We start from the raw sequence: 20,999 nt of genomic DNA on the forward strand, positions 1-20,999 counted from the left end.
TTGTCGATAAGTGTGTGGTTTATTTCTGCATCTTCAATTCTATTTCATTGATCAACCTGTCTCTCTCTGTATCAAGACCTTGCCATTTTTATCATTGTTGCACTTTCAACATCTAATGATATGATCCTGTGTGTGTGTGTGTGTGTGATTTTTTTCCTTTGTGTTTGCTTAATAGTGGATTTCGTTAATGAATTTTTGCATCAATATTTATAAATGAAATTGGCCCAAAGCTCTCTTTCTTTGTTGAATCTTTGTGTGGCTTAGGTATCAGAGTAATTGTGACTGAATAGAATGAATTGGGTCATGTTTCTTTTCTTTCTATTTTATGGAATATTTTGAGTAGTGTTGGTATTATATCTTCTTTGAAGGTTTGATAGAATTCCGCACAAAAGCCATCTGGCCCTCAGCTTTTATTTGAAGGTTTTTAAGGTCTTCTACTTTTTATGGGAAATGTGCCTGTTTAGATGGTTTAACTGCTCTTGATTTAAATTTGTTACATTGCCTCTGTCTAGAAAATCATCCGTTTCACCTAGATTTTCCAGGTTTGTTGAGTATAGGCTTTTGAATTAGGGTCTGATGATTTTTTTTTTAATTTTCTCTTTTTCTTTTGTCATGTCTCCCTCTTCATTTCTGATTTTGTTAATTTGGATCCTGTCTCTGTGCCTTTAGTTAGCTTGGCTTTGGGTTTATCCATCTTTTTGATTTTCTCAAAGAAGCAGCTTTCGGTTTTGTTGGTTCTTTGCATTCTTCTCTTTCTTTCTGTTTGGTCCATTTCAGCCCTGAGTTTTACTATTTTCTGCCTTTTACTACCCTTTACTCCCCTTGGGTGTGTTTGCTTTTTTTGTTTGTTTGTTTGTTTTTTCTTTGTGGTGTGCTGTTAATTTGCTGCTGTAAGATTTCTCCAATTTCTTTAAGAGGACACTTAATATTATGAATTTTCCCTTTAGAACCACTCTCTTGCTTTCATTGTGTGACATAAGTTTGGTTATGCTGTGTTAGTTTTTGGAATTCCAAGAAGTCTATATCTTTTCTTCCCTGACTGTGTTATCATTGAGCAGAGATTTGTTCACTTTCCATTTGTATGTGGTTTTCCTGTTGGTTTTTTTCCTTTTCTTTTCTTTCTTTCTTTTTTCTTTTTTCTTTTTTTTCTTTTTTCTTTTCTTTTCTTTTCTTTTTTTTGTTATTAACTTCTAACCTGAGTCCATAGTGATCTGATAGGATGCCTGGGGTAATTTTCTTCTTATATCTGTTGAGGCTTGTTTTGTGACTGATTCTATGGTCAGTTTTTTGAGAAGGTTCCATGAGGTGTTGAAAAGAAGGTGTATTCTTTTGTTTTAGGTTGAAATGTTCTGTATATATCTGTTAAATCCATTACAATCATAATCCCTATTTGTTTTATTGTGTCTCTCTTTAGTTTCTGTTTCAATGTCCTCTCCGTTAGTGAGAGTGGGGTTTTGAAGTCTCCCACTACTAGTCTGTGTGGCTCAATGTGTGTTTTGACTTTTAGTAAAGTTTCTTTTATGAATGTGAATGCCCTTGCATTTGGGCCATATATGTTCAGAATTGGAACAGTCTTCTGTGGAGTTTTTCTTTGATGGATATAAAGTATTCGTCCTCATTTTGCTTGATAAATTTTGGTTGAGTGTCTAATTTATTGGATAATATGATGTCAACTCCCACATGTTTCTTAGGAGTATTTGTTCAGAAGATTATTTCCAGCATTTACTCAGAGATAGTATCTGTCATTTTATTGAGGCATGTTTCTTGTATGCAGCAAAATGCTGTATCCTGCTTGTGTATCCAGTCTGTTAGCCTATGTCTTCTTGGGGGAATTGAGTCTGTTGATATCGAGGGATATTAAAAAAAGATAAGTGTTCTTTTCTATGTTTGTAGTTGTAGTTGGCATTATGTGAGTATGAAGGAAGGTATCCTCCTACTGTGGGTGTTTTACTTTTAGGATCCTATTTAGGGCTGGATTGGTAGATAGATATTGTTGAAATTTGTTTTGTAATAGAATATATTGGTTTCTCGATCTGTTAGGTAGTATGCTGGGGTCACATTTGTGTTCTCTTAGGGTCTGCATTACATCAGTCCAGGATCCTCTGGCTTTTACAGTCTCTTTTGAGAAGTCTGTTGTATTTATGATAGGTCTACCTTTATATGGTACTTTTTTTTTCTTTTAAAGCTTTAAATTGTTTTCTTTGTTCTGTACATTTAGTGTTTTGTTCACTATGTGATGAGAGGATTTTCTTTTCAGGTCCAATCTATATGGGGCTTTTTCAGCTTCTTGTATCTTTATGGACATCTCTTTCTTTAGGTTGTGGAAGTTTTCTCCTATGATTTTATTGAAGATTGAGTTGTGAATCATTACTCTCTTCTATTCTTATTATACTTCAATTTGGTCTTTTCAATGTTTCCTGAATGTTTTTACTTAGGAATTTTTTCATATTTGAATTTTCCTTACCCTTTGTTTCAATATCTTCTAAGGTATCTTTTATTCCTGAGATTCTTTCTTCTATATCTTGCATTCTAATGCTTATGCTTGCATCTTTAATTCCAGACCAGTTTCCTAAGTTTTCCATTTCCAGGGTTGCCTCTATTTGTGTCTTCTTTATTGTTTCTATTTCTACTTTTAAGTCTTTAAGGGATTTATTTGGTTCCTCTTTAAGGGGTTCTACCTGTTTACCTGTATTTTTCTCTATTTCTTCCAGTGAGTTATTTATATCCTCTTTATAGGACTCTATTATCTTCATGAGACAAGATTTTAGGTCATCAATCTGGTTTTCATGTGTGTTGAGGTATCCAGGGCTTGTTGTAGTGTGAGAACTGGGTTCTGAAAGTGCTAACATATATTGGCTTATGTTGTTTATGGTCTTGCATTTTCTTCTCACTATCCAGTTCTCTCTGGTGTTAGCTGGTCTGGATGTTTCTCAGGAGCCTTCCTCCTATGTCCCTGGGTTGCTGCAGATAGCCTGGGAGGCCTGTAGCCTTGGCTGTAGCAGATTTCCTGGGAGGCCTTCAGACTGTGAAGTGTTCAGATGGACATGGAGGTGGATGATTTGTTGCTCTGGGTGCAGCAGATCTGGGTGCAGCAGAAGTACTCCTGGGAGTACTTCACACAGTGCAGTCTGTTGTTTTGGGTGTAGCAGATCTATTGTGAGGTTTTAGAGGAGCAGACAAGCTGATGATCTGCCCAGGTGGAAGGTACATCCCAGAAAGAGAGTGGAGTAGTCAGGTGTACCCCTTGGGGTTCCCAGCTACTGCAGTTATTTGGGAAGGTCCTTTTCTTATTGCCCTATGTGCAGTACATCTCCTGAGAGGCCTTCAGACCATGGGGTTTTAAGAGAAATAGACCTCAACAGTGTTTTTACTTTTATCTTTCTTTGTAACATTATAGATCTTTAGCTTATAGATCACGATTTCTGATATTATACTATTAATATGGGCATTCTATTTGTGTGAATGCATGTGTTTAAGAGTCTATATGTGTTTCTCATGCTTTCCCCTTGGTTCTTTTTCTTGTGTTTGTTTTATTTTCCTTATTTTCTTGTATTATTTTTGGGATGCCTGTTTTTCTCCTAATATGAGAGAGAAATATAAGGTTTGGATATGTATGTGTGTGGATAAATGTAATGAATCTTGGAGGAGTCAGGAAAATCTCCATCCAGCACTAGCGAAATAAGAACAACAACAACAACAATAACAATAATAACAATAATCAGATTTCTAAGATATAAGAACACAGAACAAGCATTCACATTTCAAAATGAGAAATGGGGTTGAATAAAAAAAGTAGTGGAACAAAAACAAGCCCATATAACAAGAAGAAAAGTAAAAAAAAATCCAAAAATCCCATGTATGTTATCAGGTGCCAATGGTAGCCTTATCTATGCTTCAACAATCTAAACCTTTTGTTTTAAGATGTTTTTGAACCTAAAAAGAGTCTTGCATGTTTAAGCATCATTGCAAATGTTTAATATTGGACCCTTTTTTACAGAATAACTAAATTCACTCTTCATTATCAGGGGATTATGAGACTTTGGAGTCAAGAGTGAGCTGCTATAATATTCTTGTTTGTTAACTTGATGAGAGATAGCCATGTGCCAGTTAATCTTCACTGTCAACTTGAAAGGTATGGAATTCTTTGGATCACATAAGTAGAGTATGCTGTAAGGGTGACTCCAAACAGATTTTTGCTTCATCTTTTTGAAACAGGGTTTCTTGGTGGGGTCTTAGCTGTCCTGTTTCTAGCTCTGTAGACCAGGCTGGCCTAAAACTCACCATCTGCCTAAATCTGTAAGTTCAGTAACTAAATGTATGTGCCACACCTGTCTCACTAAACATATTTAACTGTGAAGGAAAGATAAAGTTTTAATTTGGAAGACAATTGCAGAATTGTGCATTCTACTAGATGAAAAGAAAGAAAAGAAGAGAAAATATGATTACATTCAGACTTGTCTCTTGATTTCTGATGAAATGATGAAGGAAAGAAGCTTAAAGCTCAGGGAAAATTATTTTATGTTAATGTAAACACACATATGTTCGTATATGTATATGAACATTTAATGCCAAATTACCCCACTTAGATGTTTGATAATGTTTTCCCTATCAGCCATGACTATCAAAATCATTGTTGCTAAATATGGGAATCCCTGAGTTAAGAATGGCAAAACAATACAGGTTATTGTCATTGCCTTTGCTTCTTCGAAAAACTTAATCACGTATCGTTGAAGACATCACACATAGTGAACACAGGACTCTGAGCAACTAAGTTTTAATGAACTGGAAGTCACCTCAGTGAGCACTAACTCTCACAATATGTGAAAACAACCTAAGATTTCATTGCAATAGTTTTTACTTTACATATAAATGACAGTGAAACTGTACCCATAAATCCTCAATAACTTTATTGCCAAAATAAGTTGTACATGACAGCAAACCTATTTCACATGCCAACCTAGGTGGACGAAATCTTAAAGAGCAACACCCTAACCCATACATATGAGTGACAGTAAAAGACCTAGCAGGATATATACATATAATGTGTGTGTGTGTGTGTGTGTGTGTGTGTGTGTGTGTGTGTGTATGTGTGTATGTATATATGTATGTATGCATGCATGTGTACAGTTTCAGAGATACAGTGTATTATCATAATGGTGGAAAACAGTGCCCAGGCAGACATGGTATTAGAAGAGCCAACAGTTGTACATCTTGATACAAACTTGTAGAATGAGACTGTCTTTGGCTGGAAGCCAGGAGGGTTGGGATTACACTGACCAGACTTATGCATATGTATGATGTTTCAGAATTCCACCTCTACAGTGACATGCTTCTACTAACAAGGCTATACTTCCTCTAATAAAGCCATTCCACTCCCTGTGGGCCAAGCAAATTCAAACTACCACATCTCTCAATGTGATGAATACTAAACAAATTTGAACGAAATTTGAATTTTCTTGTCAACTAGAGCTTCATGTATTACTATTCACAAATATTTCTAAATATTCTAGTAAAATTTAGCTTATATTTTTCAAACATCATTGCCTTTGATATTTTCTAGGTTGTGTTTCTGGAAATATCAGAAGGTATGTATCTGTTTATATTTTCATTTAAACCGGAAGCATTTCTGAAGAATGGAAAATCTCTTTTCTCTAAATTTTTACTTGAATTCAGGAATCTAATTGCCTTAATCTGGTTTGGGGGCAGTGGAATAAGAATGATTTCCTAAAACATTTTTTTCACTATAAGACCCTATTCATAATTTTTTCTATATTTTAATGATTATTTAAATGCAACAACAATGTTACACTGCTTATGAAATAAAGCTAAGACCACATGATATCTTGCAGCAAACATTCTTATCATTCTTAAGGTATCTAAAATTGTACTTAAAAATATTAAAGTTTCTGAATCACTACCTCAAAAAATATAAAATTTTCTCAACTCAATTTTTTTTTCTGTATTGAGCCATAAAATCCTGATGTTAAATTTAAATGATACTGGCAAATGTAGAAAAACATATAATACCAACAGACTATTTATTTATCATTTTATTCATTTACATGTCAATTGATATTCCCTTTCCCAGTTTTCCCCTTCACAAACCTTCCCCTCTTACCCCTGTTATCCTTATGAAGATGCTTCTCTACCCATTCACTCACTCCTGCCTCCTGCAAGAGTGCCTCCTCACCACTCTAGCATCTTCCTTTGCTGGGGAATCAAGCCTCCACAGGAACAAGGGTCTCTGATATTATTGATGCCAGATTAGACCATCCTCTTCTACTTACATAGCTGGAGTCATGGATCTCTCCATGCATATTTTTTGATTGGTCCTTTAGTCCCTGGGAGCTCTGGGTAGTCAGGTTAGTTGGTATTGTTTTTCCTATGGAGTTGCAATTCCCTTCAACTCCTTCAGTCCTTCCCTTAGCTCTTCAATTAGGGACCCCAGGCTAGTCCAATGGTTGGTTGTATCTGCATTTGTATTAATCAGGTGCTGGCAGGACCTCTCAGGGACAGCCATACTAGGCTGCTGTCAGCAAGCACTTAGGTAAGAATTTGTGTGTTGGAAATTTCAAAAGGATTAATCATTGATTAGACAGAATATGTACAAAACACAAACATATAAACAGACAAAATTGTTTGGATGAGAAATAGCACTTATAAATAACCCACAATATATTATTCCTCTATGAAAAGCAATAAACAATTCTAGATTCTAGTTTTAAAACATTGAGACTTTAAACCTATATGGATTTGTATATTATTAGTTATCACAAAATGCTGCATCTTCTCAAGGAAGGCAATGTCTTTTCATGAATATTTAGTGAGGTGTTTGTGATACAAGGAAATTTAAATCTTCACCAAAAGCACCAATATTTAAGTACAGATTGAGCGCTCTCTGCTTGATGAACCTTCCTATTAGAGATGGTTCACATTTCTCCCTAATATGTATGATTCATATTGCATTAAATCTCTAAGGGAATGTTTTACAAATATTTCTCCAAGTCCTTTGTAGGGCAAATTTTACATCTTTGTTCCTCAAACTATAGATCAAAGGATTTAACATAGGTATAACCAGGGTGTAAAAAATGGAAGACACCTTATCAGTGTCAGTGGAATGACTGGACTGAGGCTGTACATACATAAATATTAAAGTACCATAGAATACTGTCACCACTGTTAGATGGGAACCACATGTTGAGAAAGCCTTGTACCTGCCCTCTGCAGAGTTCATCCTGAGAACTGCTGTGAGGATAAACATGTAGGACACTAGAACAATAAGGAGAGACACAATCAAATCAAAAGCAGCAAAGATCATAACAATAAATGCGATTTCCTCTGCATGTGAACATAGTAGAGACAGCAAGGGAATACAGTCACAGAAGAAATGATTAATGATATTGTAGCCACAGAAGGATGAAGTAAAAATATTCACTGTGATGAGAAGAGACACAAATGTGCAGTACAGATAAGGCATTGCCATAAGAACCCAACAAACTTTCGGTGACATGAGGACAGTGTAGAGCAGAGGCTTACAGATAGCTACATAGCGGTCATAGGACATTGCAGAGAGAATGAATAGCTCACTACCAATGAATACAAGAAAGAAAGCTAGCTGTGTGGCACAAAGATGAAATGATATTGTATTTTGATCTACAACGAAATTTTCCAACATTTTGGGTCCCACGGCTGTAGAATATCCAAGATCTGTAATAGCCAGGTGTCTGAGAAAGAAATACATGGGTGTTTGCAGGCGTGAGTCCACTTTGGTGAGAACAATGATTCCCAAATTACCTACCATTGAGGTCATGTATATGACAAGAAACAGCCCAAATAATGGGACCTGCAAATCAGAACGGTCAGTGATACCCAATAGGATGAATTCAGTCATCACTGTGAAATTGTGTTCCTTCATTCTCCTGTATCAAAAACAAAGAAACCAAAAACAGTTAATAGCTCTCAAACATTTGGCATATAAAATGTTTTTGTGCAACACCATTAGAATATTATATATTAAAATTCTGTATGAGCATATATTTGTGTGTATATGTGTATGTGCTTGAAAATATACACTTTATAATTTTATCACTGCAGATTCATGAAACATAGTGATTGTTTCAAAATATCCTTAATACATAATAGTATTATATTCATAATGATATTTATAGTATACAGTTTAAAAAGGCTTCCACTAACATGTAATACAACAATGGTATATAAGGCTTTGGAATTCATATTGTGCCCAAGAAAAACTCAATCTGCATTATCAATAGATGTTTTTTGAAAAACTGAGATAGATAAATATAATAGACATACAGTATATGATATCTGGATGGAATAAATAATAAGAGTTATAAAATATACACCTGTTCAAATATGTTTACAGGTGAAAAGTAAAAGAATATTTGAACATAAAAATTTTGTGTATAAAAATTTAGTTCATCTGGGGTCTCAAGCCCCTTCAAGCTCTTTCAGTCCTTTCTCTGACTCCATATGAACAGCAATGCCAACCAACCAGAGCTTCCAGGGATTAAGCCACTACCTAAAGACTATACATGGACTGACCCTGGACTCTGACCTCATAGGTAGCAATGAATATCCTAGTAAGAGCACCAGTGGAAGGGGAAGCCCTGGGTCCTGCTAAGACTGAACCCCCAGTGAACATGATTGTTGGGGGGAGGGCAGTAATGGGGGGAGGATGGGGAGGGGAACACCCATATAGAAGCGGAGGGAGAGGGGTTAGGGGGATGTTTGCCTGGAAACCTGGAAAGGTAATAACAATTGAAATGTAAATAAGAAATATCCAATTTAATAAAGATGGAGAAAAAAATTTAGTTATATGTCAATGTAGAAAAAGAAAAATATTACAGAATCTCAGTTCAACACAAAGAATTAGAAGCAACTAATTACTGTCAAGGGATGTCAGTCTCATTGTTGGTTGCACAACCAAAAATAGTTTTTTTTTTCTGAAACTATGCACACATAAACAGCAAAAAATAACTCACCTAAATTCATCTTTCTTAAGTATGAACTCATTCGAAGTCCTTTGCAATAGACAATTATAGTTCTCTAAGAAAATAAGAGTTAAAAATACAGAAAAAATTTTTAAGCCTATCCCCAAGATTTTCACAATTTTACTATGGACTGTTGAGGAAAATTTTTATAATTTGATCTGTGATATATACACTTTCCATACCTGAGAAGAAATCTGGAAAATAATTTTCCAGATTCTGAGCATTACTGAGGTAGACTATGATAGATACAATAAAAGGAAATCATTAAATAAATGCCAAGTCTCACTACAACATATAAAATAAATTCCCTATGGGGCTACAAAGATACGGAAAACATAATGTTCATCTTTATCAGTTAGTGTATGAAGATTGATAAAAAACTAACAAAAGATAATGATATAGAAAAATATTGTCATTATTTTGGGAAAGATAGAGGAAAAGCAGGCATTGAATGGAGAAAAAATATGCTAATGCGGAGTTAAATGTAATCAGATTTTGTTATAGACATTTAAATTTCATCATCTGATATTTTCTGCAATCAATACATAGTAAGAGGTATTCTATTTTTAACTATCTAATGGTCAAGAGTAATATATGTGTTGCAATCATATCCCTTGATCCCTTGGAAGCTGGAGGAAAGAAGATGAATAATTTGAGATAATACTTAGTTATTTACAGCCTGATATATATGTACATATATATATATATACTGATCTTTAAAAATGTTTTATTAAGGGGGTTGGGGATTTAGCTCAGTGGTAGAGCGCTTGCCTAAGAGGCGCAAGGCCCTGAGTTTGGTTCCCAGCTCCGAAAAAAAGAACCAAAAAATGTTTTATTAATAAAGAAAATTAAATTTCCATATAATCTTTACAACTAGAGATATTCATCGAAAAAGTATAACAATAATAGAAATTAGAGTACCATATTTTTCAATTTCGTATCACATTGTTTCAAAAAATCCCATTACTTGAAAATAATTCAGACAATGTATCATAAACATAGAGGTTAGAAGTCATAATGACTTTGTTTAAACAAAGCTTACCTAGGGTCCACAATTTATCTAAAACTGTATACAGCTTTGTACAGTACCTGGAATAAAGTTAACTGATTATAGAAAAACAAGCTTCTACCTTCAAAGCTCATTCCTAATAGGCAAAAGTAGCATATTTCCATTCTTTGCCAATCTTGTCTTCCATTTCTTATTATAATTCAGAAGTTTAGAATTTAACAGTATGGATGTTTTTGAGACTTATTTTTCTGTATATTGTCAAGTGGCTACATTTATGAATGTGCATTCTGGACATACCTGGAGGCCAGAAAAGGACATTGAACTAGAGCTATAAGCAAATTTCTGCCATACTATGGGTGGTCAGAACCAAATCTGCAACTATGTAAAAGTAGCAAGTGCTCTTAAATGTCCAGGCATTTCTTCAATCCTTTATCTACATTTCTATTGTAAGTACAGAATAAAATTGTTGATGCAAATAAGAAAAAAAGCTCTATACTCTTCTGAAGCAAATCTTTTTCTGTTGTTGGGAAGGAAAATATCACAAAATAATGTTAATTGTTCCATGATCCGCAGAAGTTATTTTCAAAGAAAAAATATAAAATTTGTATTTTTTATTTTTAAATGGTGGTGATAATGTAATTAAAAATAGTTTTATATATGTGTAGGGTTCTTTTTGTTTGTTTGCATATGTTGTGTGTGTGTGTGTGCGTGTGTGTGTGTGTGTGTGTGTGTGTGTGTGTCTTTTGTCAGGTTTTAGTTATAAATATTTGTTGAATAGGTAGTTTGTGTTGAGCATCAGGATGAATTCTAACATAATTCTGAGACTGTTGCAAAATTTGGCCCTTCTCTTTTCAGCGTGACCCAAATAAACACTATTTTTGATTCTATGTAAGCTTTCATAATATTTTGGGGCTGGTTAACTTTAAATGAATTATTCTAAATAGTATAGATGCCAATGTACAATTTCAAGTTCATTTAAATTGTTTGTTTTGTGCAGTAAATTATCAGAAATTTGTTGTGCAAAATCCTGGGGTAACAATGGGAAATCTTATCAAATCATTATAAAAGAGAGACCACCGGCTTTGGTATCATACAATTAAGGATAATTAAAACTCCTTTTGAATGTAAAAATGATATATTAAAAAAACAAAATTACATTCTGTTTCTTCTTGTGATTCTACATTGCATTATTATATAAATATAATATATTTAATGTGTTTATGTATATTAAATGTTATATATATTCTTACATTCACTTATATAACATCCATTCATATGAATGTTAAAGTCATTTTTTAAGTCTTCAGTGAAATATAGCTGACAAAAAGTCCACATGTTTTGTAGCACATTATTCTGAAAAAAAATCTAAATACAACTAATAGTGCACTGGTTAATAAGTATAGCATGATATCAGAACGATACATCAAATAAATAGCTATTATTTCAGGCCAAAAATTATAACCAACAATATCCTTAATTTTTAAAAATATTTTCGCAGAAGAAATTGGAAGGACAACTGTCTCTAAATATAATCAAAATTTTACACAATTATGCATACAGCTGAGGATATTAATTGCATTTAGAGGAAACACTCTACATGAATGTTACTACTTGGGAAAGATTCTTACTCTTATTCAACTGTTGATCCATCTACACTTCTTCCTTATAGATGAACAAACATCAGATCATAACATTGGGGAATTGCCTTAGGTAAATGCAGATTTATCCAAGGCTTAGGTCTTGCTTTTGGTTCTCATTGAAGTTGTATTTGTAATCATGAAGCACAACACTGTAAGCTGCATCTAATAAACATTTATGGTCAACTATATAAAAGAAGATAACGGTGTTTTATCTCAGCTATATTTAAATTTAATGGAAAGAAATATATTGCTGTTCATATTTTACTGTTCATAAAGAGAAACGTTTATCTTTTAACACTGTGATCAAGAAAAAAATTAGTTCCCACATTAAAAACAAGGCATTGTGCCATTATCATAGACTGGAATATTTTTAAAAATCCTTTGATACTGACAATGTGTTAGCATTTAAAAAATTAACAGTGAGTCTCACACAAACCTCCATTTACCCATTTACGAATGAATGATAAGGAACACGGATTTACAATCTCTAAAGACCTAAGTGTTCACAAGGATGTTGAATGTATTCATGTTCCTCTAACACAGAAAAAAACTAACAAAAAAGCTCCCACCATGCTATCTCTGCTTCTAAATCAATGCTTTCGGACCATTTCTGTCATAGTTTCATATAAAATGATATGCAGACATGTATGGTTTTCAAAATGAAATAACATATGTCATTTTTCCACACCAAGGGTGAGAATAATCTTTGTTAACTTAATTGTAGGAAGAGCAAATAAAGATGAAGAAGAGCAGATGGGTCTGACTACTGCTGCATATCATGGAATAGAAGGAAGCACTTACCCTACCCAGTCTGGACACAGCAGCAGGTAACCAGTACCACTGATACTAAACACATAGAGAACCTCAGGAAAAAGTTTGGTTTTGTTACCTGGAAAGAGACTTCTCCCCTAATTATTTGATTTGGTCCTTAAATGGAACTTTTAAGATAATTTATACTTTTTCAACTTCAGAGACTTCCCCCCTAAAGAATTACTGAGTAATTTGTTAATTACCCTGGAGTATTTCATATGGTCCAATAATTGTTAGGGACAAAAACTTCTTTCTTTCTCTAATAAAACCTGTTTCTGAGTTTGGTCCAAAAATATCAGCAGTTTCAAACAGGCCATTACTCTGCTTTAAACGAGTTGTGCTGTCATATGTAATAAGGAAAGTAATATTATGGACAGCACCCCAAATGAAGTATATCAGTGCCACCTGCCCATTTATCCTTATGTCTAGAGAAATGCCACCTTAGAAAATCAAATATTGCATTCAAAGGAACAGGTTCTGAGAAATGATAGTTCATTAATATACACAGGATATCAGTTATTAAAATAATGTACTGAAATAATCTGTTAAGAAGTTTGCTATATTACTGTACTATGTGTGAAATACTAAAGGTAACAATTTGATGTTTAGCGTAATAAAATGCAATGAAAAAGGCAAGTTAAGTCCTATTATGCATGCTAAAATATATGTGCACCTTTCCTGTGAAAGTTGGGCATAAGTATCTACTGACATATCTCTGAAAAAAGCCTTTTTAATTGTCAAAGCATTTACTGATAACAGTGTAGGGGACTTTGACTGCAATGTCCATATATGTCAGACTTGCCCAGGAACATTAGGAGCAAGATGAGCTGCCATTATCTGCAGAGAGAAGCTATCAATACAGTGAATGCTGGTGATACAAATAGATGATGTCTTAGTGCCTAATAATGATTCTATAAAATTCCTAAATTTATAATATTAATTATTGAGCCCATTATAAAAAGGGCTGCAATTAGAACTCTGCAAGCCTTCACAAGTCATGATTTAATTGCAATAGATAGAAAGCAGGATTATAACAGATTCACAATTAACCATTTGTTTCAGGAAAACTGTGAAACGATTACCTGGTAAATAAAGGTCACAAATGGAATGAATAATATATTGTAGGTTCAGTTCAAGGACAGGAGATATAATGTTGACTGGATATATCTAGACAAAACTTCAGTACTAACAAGAAACTAGGGAGATGATTTGCTTCCTAACTCAGACATTAGAATTATTGATTTAAACTCTTAATAAAACTGTAGAGCTAATGAAGATACTGAATGTTTATTTAGATATTACTCTATTTTTAACATTTTTATTAGTTTTTTTAAATTTACATTTTAAATGATATCCCCTTTCACGGTTTCCCGTCCATAAACCACCTATCATATACCCCCTCACCCTTCTATGAGGGTGTTCCCCCACCTAATCCCCACCTGTTCCAGCCTCCCAGCACTGAAATTCCCCTGCAAGGGTAGGGTCCAGCCTTGGTAGGACCAAGGACTTCTCCTCCCACTGTTACCAAACATGGCCATACTCTGTTAAATAGGCAGCTAGAGCCATGGGTCTGTCCATGTGTACTCTGGTTGGTGGTTTAGTTCCTGGGAGCTCTGGTTGATTGGCATTGCTGTACTTACCAGGTTCCCAACACCTTCAGCTCCTTCAATCCTTTCTCTAACTGCTCCAATGGGGATTCTGACTCAGTTCAATGGTTGGCTGCCAGCATTCACCACTATGTTAGTCATGCTGTAGTAGAACCTCTCAGGAGACAGATGTATCAAACTCCTGTCATCATGCATTTCTTGGCATTGGAAATAGTGTCTTGGTTTGGTGACTGTATGTATAAGGGCTAGATTCCCAGGTGGTGCAGACTCTGGATGGCCTTTCTTTTGGTCTCTGCTCTAAACTTTGCCTCCATATATCCTTTTATGAATATGTTTGTTCTTTCTAAGAAGAACTAAAACATCTGCAGTTTGCTATTTCTTCTCTTGAGCATCAAGTGGTCTATAGATTGTATCTTGGGTAATCTGAGCTTTACTGGCTAATATCCACTGATCAGTGAGTGCATACCATGTGTGTTTTTTGTGATAGGGTTACCTCACTCAGAATATTTTCTAGTTCTATGAATTTTATGAAGCCATTGATTTTAATAACTGTGTAGTATGCCATTGTATAGATGTACCACATTTCCTGTTTCCATTCTTCTGTTGAAGTACATCTCTTTTTTTCCAGATTGTGGCTATTATAAATAAGGCTGCTATAAACATAGTAGAGCATGTGTCCTTGCTATATGTTGGAGCATCATTTGAGTATATGCCCAAGAGTGGTATAGCAAGGTCCTAAGGTAGTACTATGTTCAATTTTCTGAGGAACATCCAGGAAGATTTATAGAGTTGTTGTATCAGATTAATATACCACCACAAATAGAGGCGAGTTCTCTTTCTTCACATCATGCCCAGCATCTGTTGTTAGATTTTAGTCATTCTGACAGCTATATGTAGGGAGCTGCGATGTGCCGCGCCTCAAAGATGGCGCTGGTTTCCGCCTTCCACCCTCCCAACCGTGAGCGCTCCTTATAGTAAACAAGTCCTTATTTGGCTATGCCTGCCTGGCCTGCTAGCTTCCCCATAGTGACAGCCTATCTGCATGAACCACGTGGCTTGCTAGGATTTGCCAGCGCTAGCTATTTAAGTGTGGTGCGGGGGCTCCCTGGGGTCAGAAGATTGTATCAAGGTTCCTGAGTAAAACTGCTTGAAGAAGATCTCCTCTGGTCGTGTCTTCCTTGCTGGTCGAGGTTGGACGCGCATGTATAAGGTGGAATCTCAGAGATTTTGGTATGCATTTCTTACATGATTGAGAGTATTGAACATTGCTTTAGGTACTTCTCAATCATTTGATATTCCTAAGCTGAGAATTCTTTGTTTAGCTCTGTACCCTATTTTTAAAATAGGATTCTTTGATTCTTTAGAGTCTAACTTCTTGAGTACTTTGTATATACTGGATATCAGCCCTCTATTGGATGTAAGATAGGTAAAGGTCCCCGCTCCCAAACCCCATGGGAAAGAGAGCTCACCGCCCAGAGAGGTGGGCATTCCTGAGACTGCAGGGCAGGAGAGATCGCCAATACTGCCCACTCCAGTCCATATCCCTGGCCCAAGAGGAAACTTTATAGGGTCTCTGGGAACAGAAAGATAGGGGCACTCAACACTGCAGTCCAGACAAGGCCCTGATCTGAAGGGACCGTGTCAAATAGCTCCCTGCACCCAAATCCCATGGAAGGGAGAGGTAGACCTTCAGAGGGGCAGACATGCCTGGAAGCCAGAGGAGACTACTCTCTGCCCACATTACTGATTCTAGAGGAAAATGCCTAGTGCCATCTGGGCCCCCTGTGCACTGGGTCCTGAGCGAAGGTGGGGCAGGCGCTGCCCTCATTGAGACCTGAAACCCAGATCTGAGTAGCGACTCCAGGCCTGAGAAAAGAGGTAAGACCAAATTTTCTACTCAAAGTGACCTGCCTGGTGGACTCAGCACACACACCCATGGGAACACATGAAGACCAGTAGACAGGAAGGACTACACGCCTGAAAGAAGATCACTCTGTTCCCATAACTGGCTGAAAGAGAACAGGAAAACAGGTCTACAGCATTCCTGACACACAGGCATATAGGACAGTCTAACCACTGTCAAAATTGCAGAACAGGGTAACACCAGAGACAATCTGATGGCAAGAGGCAAGTGCAGGAAGCTAAGCAACAGAAACCAAGAGTATTTGGCATTATCAGAGCCCATTTTTCACACCAAAGAAAATACTGGAACACACCAGAAAAGTAAGATTTAGATTTAAAATCACATTTTTTTATAATGGTGGTGGACTTTAAGTAAGACATAAAGAACTCCATTAAAGAAATGCAGGGAAACACAAATAAACAAGTAGAAGCCCTTAGAGAGGAAACACAAAAATCCCTGAAAGAATAACAGGAAAACACAACCAAACAGGTGAATGAATTGAAAATGGAAATAGAAACAATACAGAAAGCACAAAGGGAGATAACCCTGGATATAGAAAACCAAAGGAAGAGACAAGGAGCCGTAGATACAAGCATCACCAACAGAATACAAGAGATAGAAGAGAGAAACTCAGGAGCAGAAGATTCCATAGAAATCATTGACAGAATTGGCAAAGATAATGTAAAATGGAAAAAGATACTGGCCCAAAACATACAGGAAATCCAGGACACAATGAGAAAATCAAACCTAAGGATAATAGATATAGAAGAGAGTGAAGACTCCCAACTCAAAGGACCAGCAAATATCTACAACAAAATCAAAGAAGAAAAGTTCCCTAACCTAAAGAAAGAGAAGCCCATAAACCTACAAGAAGCCTACAGAACTCCAAATAGATTGGACTAGAAAAGAAACTCCTCCTGTAACATAATAGTCAAAACACCAGATGCACAAAATAAAGAATATTAAAAGCAGTAAGGGAAAAATGTCAAGTAACATATAAAGGCAGACCTATGAGAATTACACTAGACTTCTCACCAGAGACTATGAAAGCCAGAAGATCCTGGAGAGATGTCATACAGACCCTAAGAGAACACAAATGCCAGCCCAGGATACTGTGTCCAGCAAAATTCTCAATAAAGATATATGGAGAAACCAAGATATTCCATGACAAAATCAAATTTACACACTCTCTTTCTACAAATCCAGCCCTACAAAGGATAATAAATGTAAAGCCCAAAACAGGGAGGCAGCTACACCATAGACAAAGCAAGAAACTAATCGCTTTGCAACAAAACAAAGAGAAGACAAGCACAAATATAATCTCACATCCAAACACGAATATAACAGGAAGCAACAATCACTATTCCTTAATATCTCTCAATATCAATGGACTCAATTCCCCAATAAAAAGACACAGATTAACAAACTGGAGCAATGAGGACCCAACATTTTGCTGCCTACTGGAAACATACCTCAGAGACAAAGATAGACACTACCTCAGAGTAAAAGGCTGAAAAAAAATTTCCAAGCAAATGGTCTGAAGAAGCAAACTGGAGTAGCCTTTCTAATATCGAATAAAATCGATTTTCATCCAAAAGTCAGCAAAAAAGATAAGGAAGGACACTTCATATTCATCACGAGAAAAATCCACCAAGATGAACTCTCAATCCTGAATATCTATGCTTCAAATACAAGGGCACCTACATACATAAAAGAAACCTTACTAAAACTCAAAGCACACATTGCACCTCATACAATAATAGTAGGAGATTTCAACACCCCACTTTCATCAATGGACAGAACATGGAAACAGAAATTAAACAGAGACATAGACAGACTAAGAAAAGTCATGGACCAAATGGATTTAACAGATATGTATAGAACATTCTATCCTAAAACAAAAGGATATACCTTCTTCTCACCACCTCATGGTACTTTCTCCAAAATTGACCATATAATCAGTCATAAAACAGGCCTCAACAGATAGAGTAAGGTAGAAATAATCCAATGCATCCTATCAGCTACCACGGGCTAAAGCTGGTCTTCAATAAAAATAAGGAAAGAATGCCCACATATACATGGAAGTTGAATAATGCTCTACTCAATGATAACCTGGTCAAGGAAATAATAAATAAAGAAATTAAAAGTTTCTTAGAATTTAATGAAAATGAAGGTACAACATACCCAAACTCATGGGACACAATGAAAGCTGTGCTAAGAGAAAAACACATAGCTCACAGTGCCTGTAGAAAGAAACAGGAGAGAGTGTATATCAGCAGCTTGACAGCATACCTAAAAGCTCTAGAACCAAAAGAAGCAAATACACCCAGGAGGAGTAGAAGGCAGGAAATAATCAAACTCAGAACTAAAACAAACCAAGTAGAAACAAAAAAGGACCATAGAAAGAACAAAACATCAACAGAGCCAAAATTTTTCTTTGACAAAATCAACAAGATAGATAAACCCTTAGCCAGACTAACCAGAGGACACAGAGAGTGTGTCCAAATTATCAAAATTGGAAATGAAAAGGGAGGCAAAACAACAGATCCTACTACTTAAGCCTATATTCAACAAACCTTGAAAATCTGTAGGAAATGGACAATGTCCTAGACAGATACCAGGTACCGAAGTTAAATCAGGAACAAATAAACCATTTAAACATCCCCTTAACTCCTAAATAAATAGAAGCATTCATTAAAAGTCTCCCAATCAAAAAGAGCCCAGGTCCAGATGGGTTCAGTGCAGAAATCTATCAGACCTTCAGAGAAGACCTCATATTAATACTATCCAAATTATTTCACAAAATTGAAGCAGATGGAGTGCTAACTAATTCCTTCTATGAAGCCACAATTACTCTTTTATCTAAACCACGCAAAGACCCAACAAAGAAAGAGAACTTCAGACCAATTTCCCTTATGAATATTGATGCAAAGATACTCAATAAAATTCTTGCCATCTGAATCCAAGAGCACATCAAAATTATCATCCATCTTGATCAAGTAGGCTTCATTCCAGGAATGCGGGGATGGTTTAATATATGGAAAACCATCAATGTAACCCACTATATAAACAAACTGAAGATAAAAACCACATGACCATTTCATTAGATGCTGAGAAAGCATTTGACAAAATTCAACACCCCTTCATGATAAAAGTCCTGGAAAGAACAGGAATTGAGGGTCCATACGTAAACATAGTAAAAGTCATATACAACAAACCAAAAGCCAATATTAAAGTAAATGGAGAGAAACTTGATTTGCAGATGATAGGATTGTATACTTAAGTGATCCCAAAAGTTCCACCAGAGAACTACTAAACCTGATAAACACCTTCAGTAAAGTTGCTGGGTATAAAATTATCTCAAATAAATCAGTAGCCTTCCTCTACACAAAAGAGAAACAAGCCGAGAAAGAAAGTGGGGTAAAGACACCCTTCATAACAGTCCCAAATAATATAAAATACCTCTGTGTGACTTTAACCAAGCAAGTGAAAGATCTGTATGATAAGAGCTTCAATCCTCTGAAGAAAGAAATTTAAGATCTCAGAAGATGGAAAGATCTCCCAAGCTCATGGATTGGCAGGATTGATATAGTAAAAATGGCCATTTTATCAAAAGTGATCTACAGATTCAATGCAATCCCCATCAAAATACCAATCCAATTCTTAAGAGAGTTAGACAAAACAATTTCCAAATTCATCTGGAATAACAAAAAGCCCAGGATAGCTAAAACTATCCTCAACAATGAAAGGACTTCTGGGTGAATCATTATTCCTGAACTCAAGCAGTATTACAGAGCAATAGTGATAAAAACTGTATGGTATTTGTACAGAGACAGACAGATAGACCAGTGGAATAGAATTGAAGACCCAGAAATGAACCCAAACACCTATGTTCACTTGATTTTTGACAAAGGAGCCAAAACCACCCAATGGAAAAAAGATAGCATTTTCAGCAAATGGTGCTGGTTCAACTGGAGGTCAGCATGTAGAAGAATGCATATCGATCCATTCTTATCACCCTGTACAAAGCTTAAGTCCGTGTAGATCAAGGACATTCACATCAAACCAGATATACTCAAACTAATAGACGAAAAAGTGGGGAAGAAACTTGAACACATGGGCACTGGAGAAAATTTCCTGAACAAAACACAAATGGCATATGCTCTAAGATCAAGAATCTGCAAATGGGATCATAAAACTGCAAAGCTTCTGTAAGGCAAAAGACATTTGTTAGGACAAAACGGCAACAAACAGATTTGGAAAAGATCTTGACCAATCCTACAACCGATAGAGGGATTACATCCAAAATATACAAAGAACTCATGAAGTTAGACTGCAGGGAGACAAATAACCCTATTAAAAATGGGGTTCAGAGCTAAACAAAGAATTCACAGGTCGGGAATGTTGAATGGCTGAGAAACACCTAAAGAAATGTTCAACATCTTTAGTCATAAGGGAAATGCAAATCAAAACAACCCTGAGATTGCACCTCACACCAGTCAGAATGTCTAAGATCAAAAACTCAGGTGACAGCAGATGCTGGTGAGGATGTGGAGAAAGAGGAACACTCCTCCATTGTTGGTGGGATTGCAGACTGATACAACCATTCTGGAAATCAGTCTGAAAATTGGACTTTGAAGTACCTGAGGACCCAGCTATACCTCTCTTGGGCAGATACCCAAAAGATGCCCCAACATATAACAAAGACACATGCTCAACTATGTTCATAGCAGTCTTATTTATAATAGCCAGAAGCTGGAAAGAACCCAAATGCCCGTCAACAGAAGAATGGATACAGAAAATGTGGTACATCTACACAATGGAATACTACTCAGCTATCATAAACAATGACTTTATGAAATTCACTGGCAAATGGATGGAACTGGAAAATATCATCCTGAGTGAGGTAACCCAATCACAGAAAAACACCCATGGTATGCACTCATTGATAAGCGGATATTAGCCCAAATTCTCGAATTACCATAGATGCACAGAACACATGAAACTCAAGAAGGA

The 20,999-nt window shown here is 35.9% G+C and overlaps 1 protein-coding gene across 1 annotated transcript; it reads right to left on the reverse strand.

Moving 5' to 3' along the window:
* Positions 1–6,973: 6,973 nt before the first annotated feature.
* Positions 6,974–7,915, reverse strand: Or8k40 (olfactory receptor family 8 subfamily K member 40). Its single transcript, NM_001000314.1, is given in 1 exon segment — positions 6,974–7,915. A coding segment is annotated over 1 exon segment (942 nt).
* Positions 7,916–20,999: the final 13,084 nt, after the last annotated feature.

The sequence above is a fragment of the Rattus norvegicus genome, chromosome 3 (assembly GCF_021556685.1).
Source record: "Rattus norvegicus strain SHRSP/BbbUtx chromosome 3, alternate assembly SHRSP_T2T, whole genome shotgun sequence".
In the NCBI taxonomy this organism is placed as follows: Eukaryota; Metazoa; Chordata; class Mammalia; order Rodentia; family Muridae; genus Rattus; species Rattus norvegicus.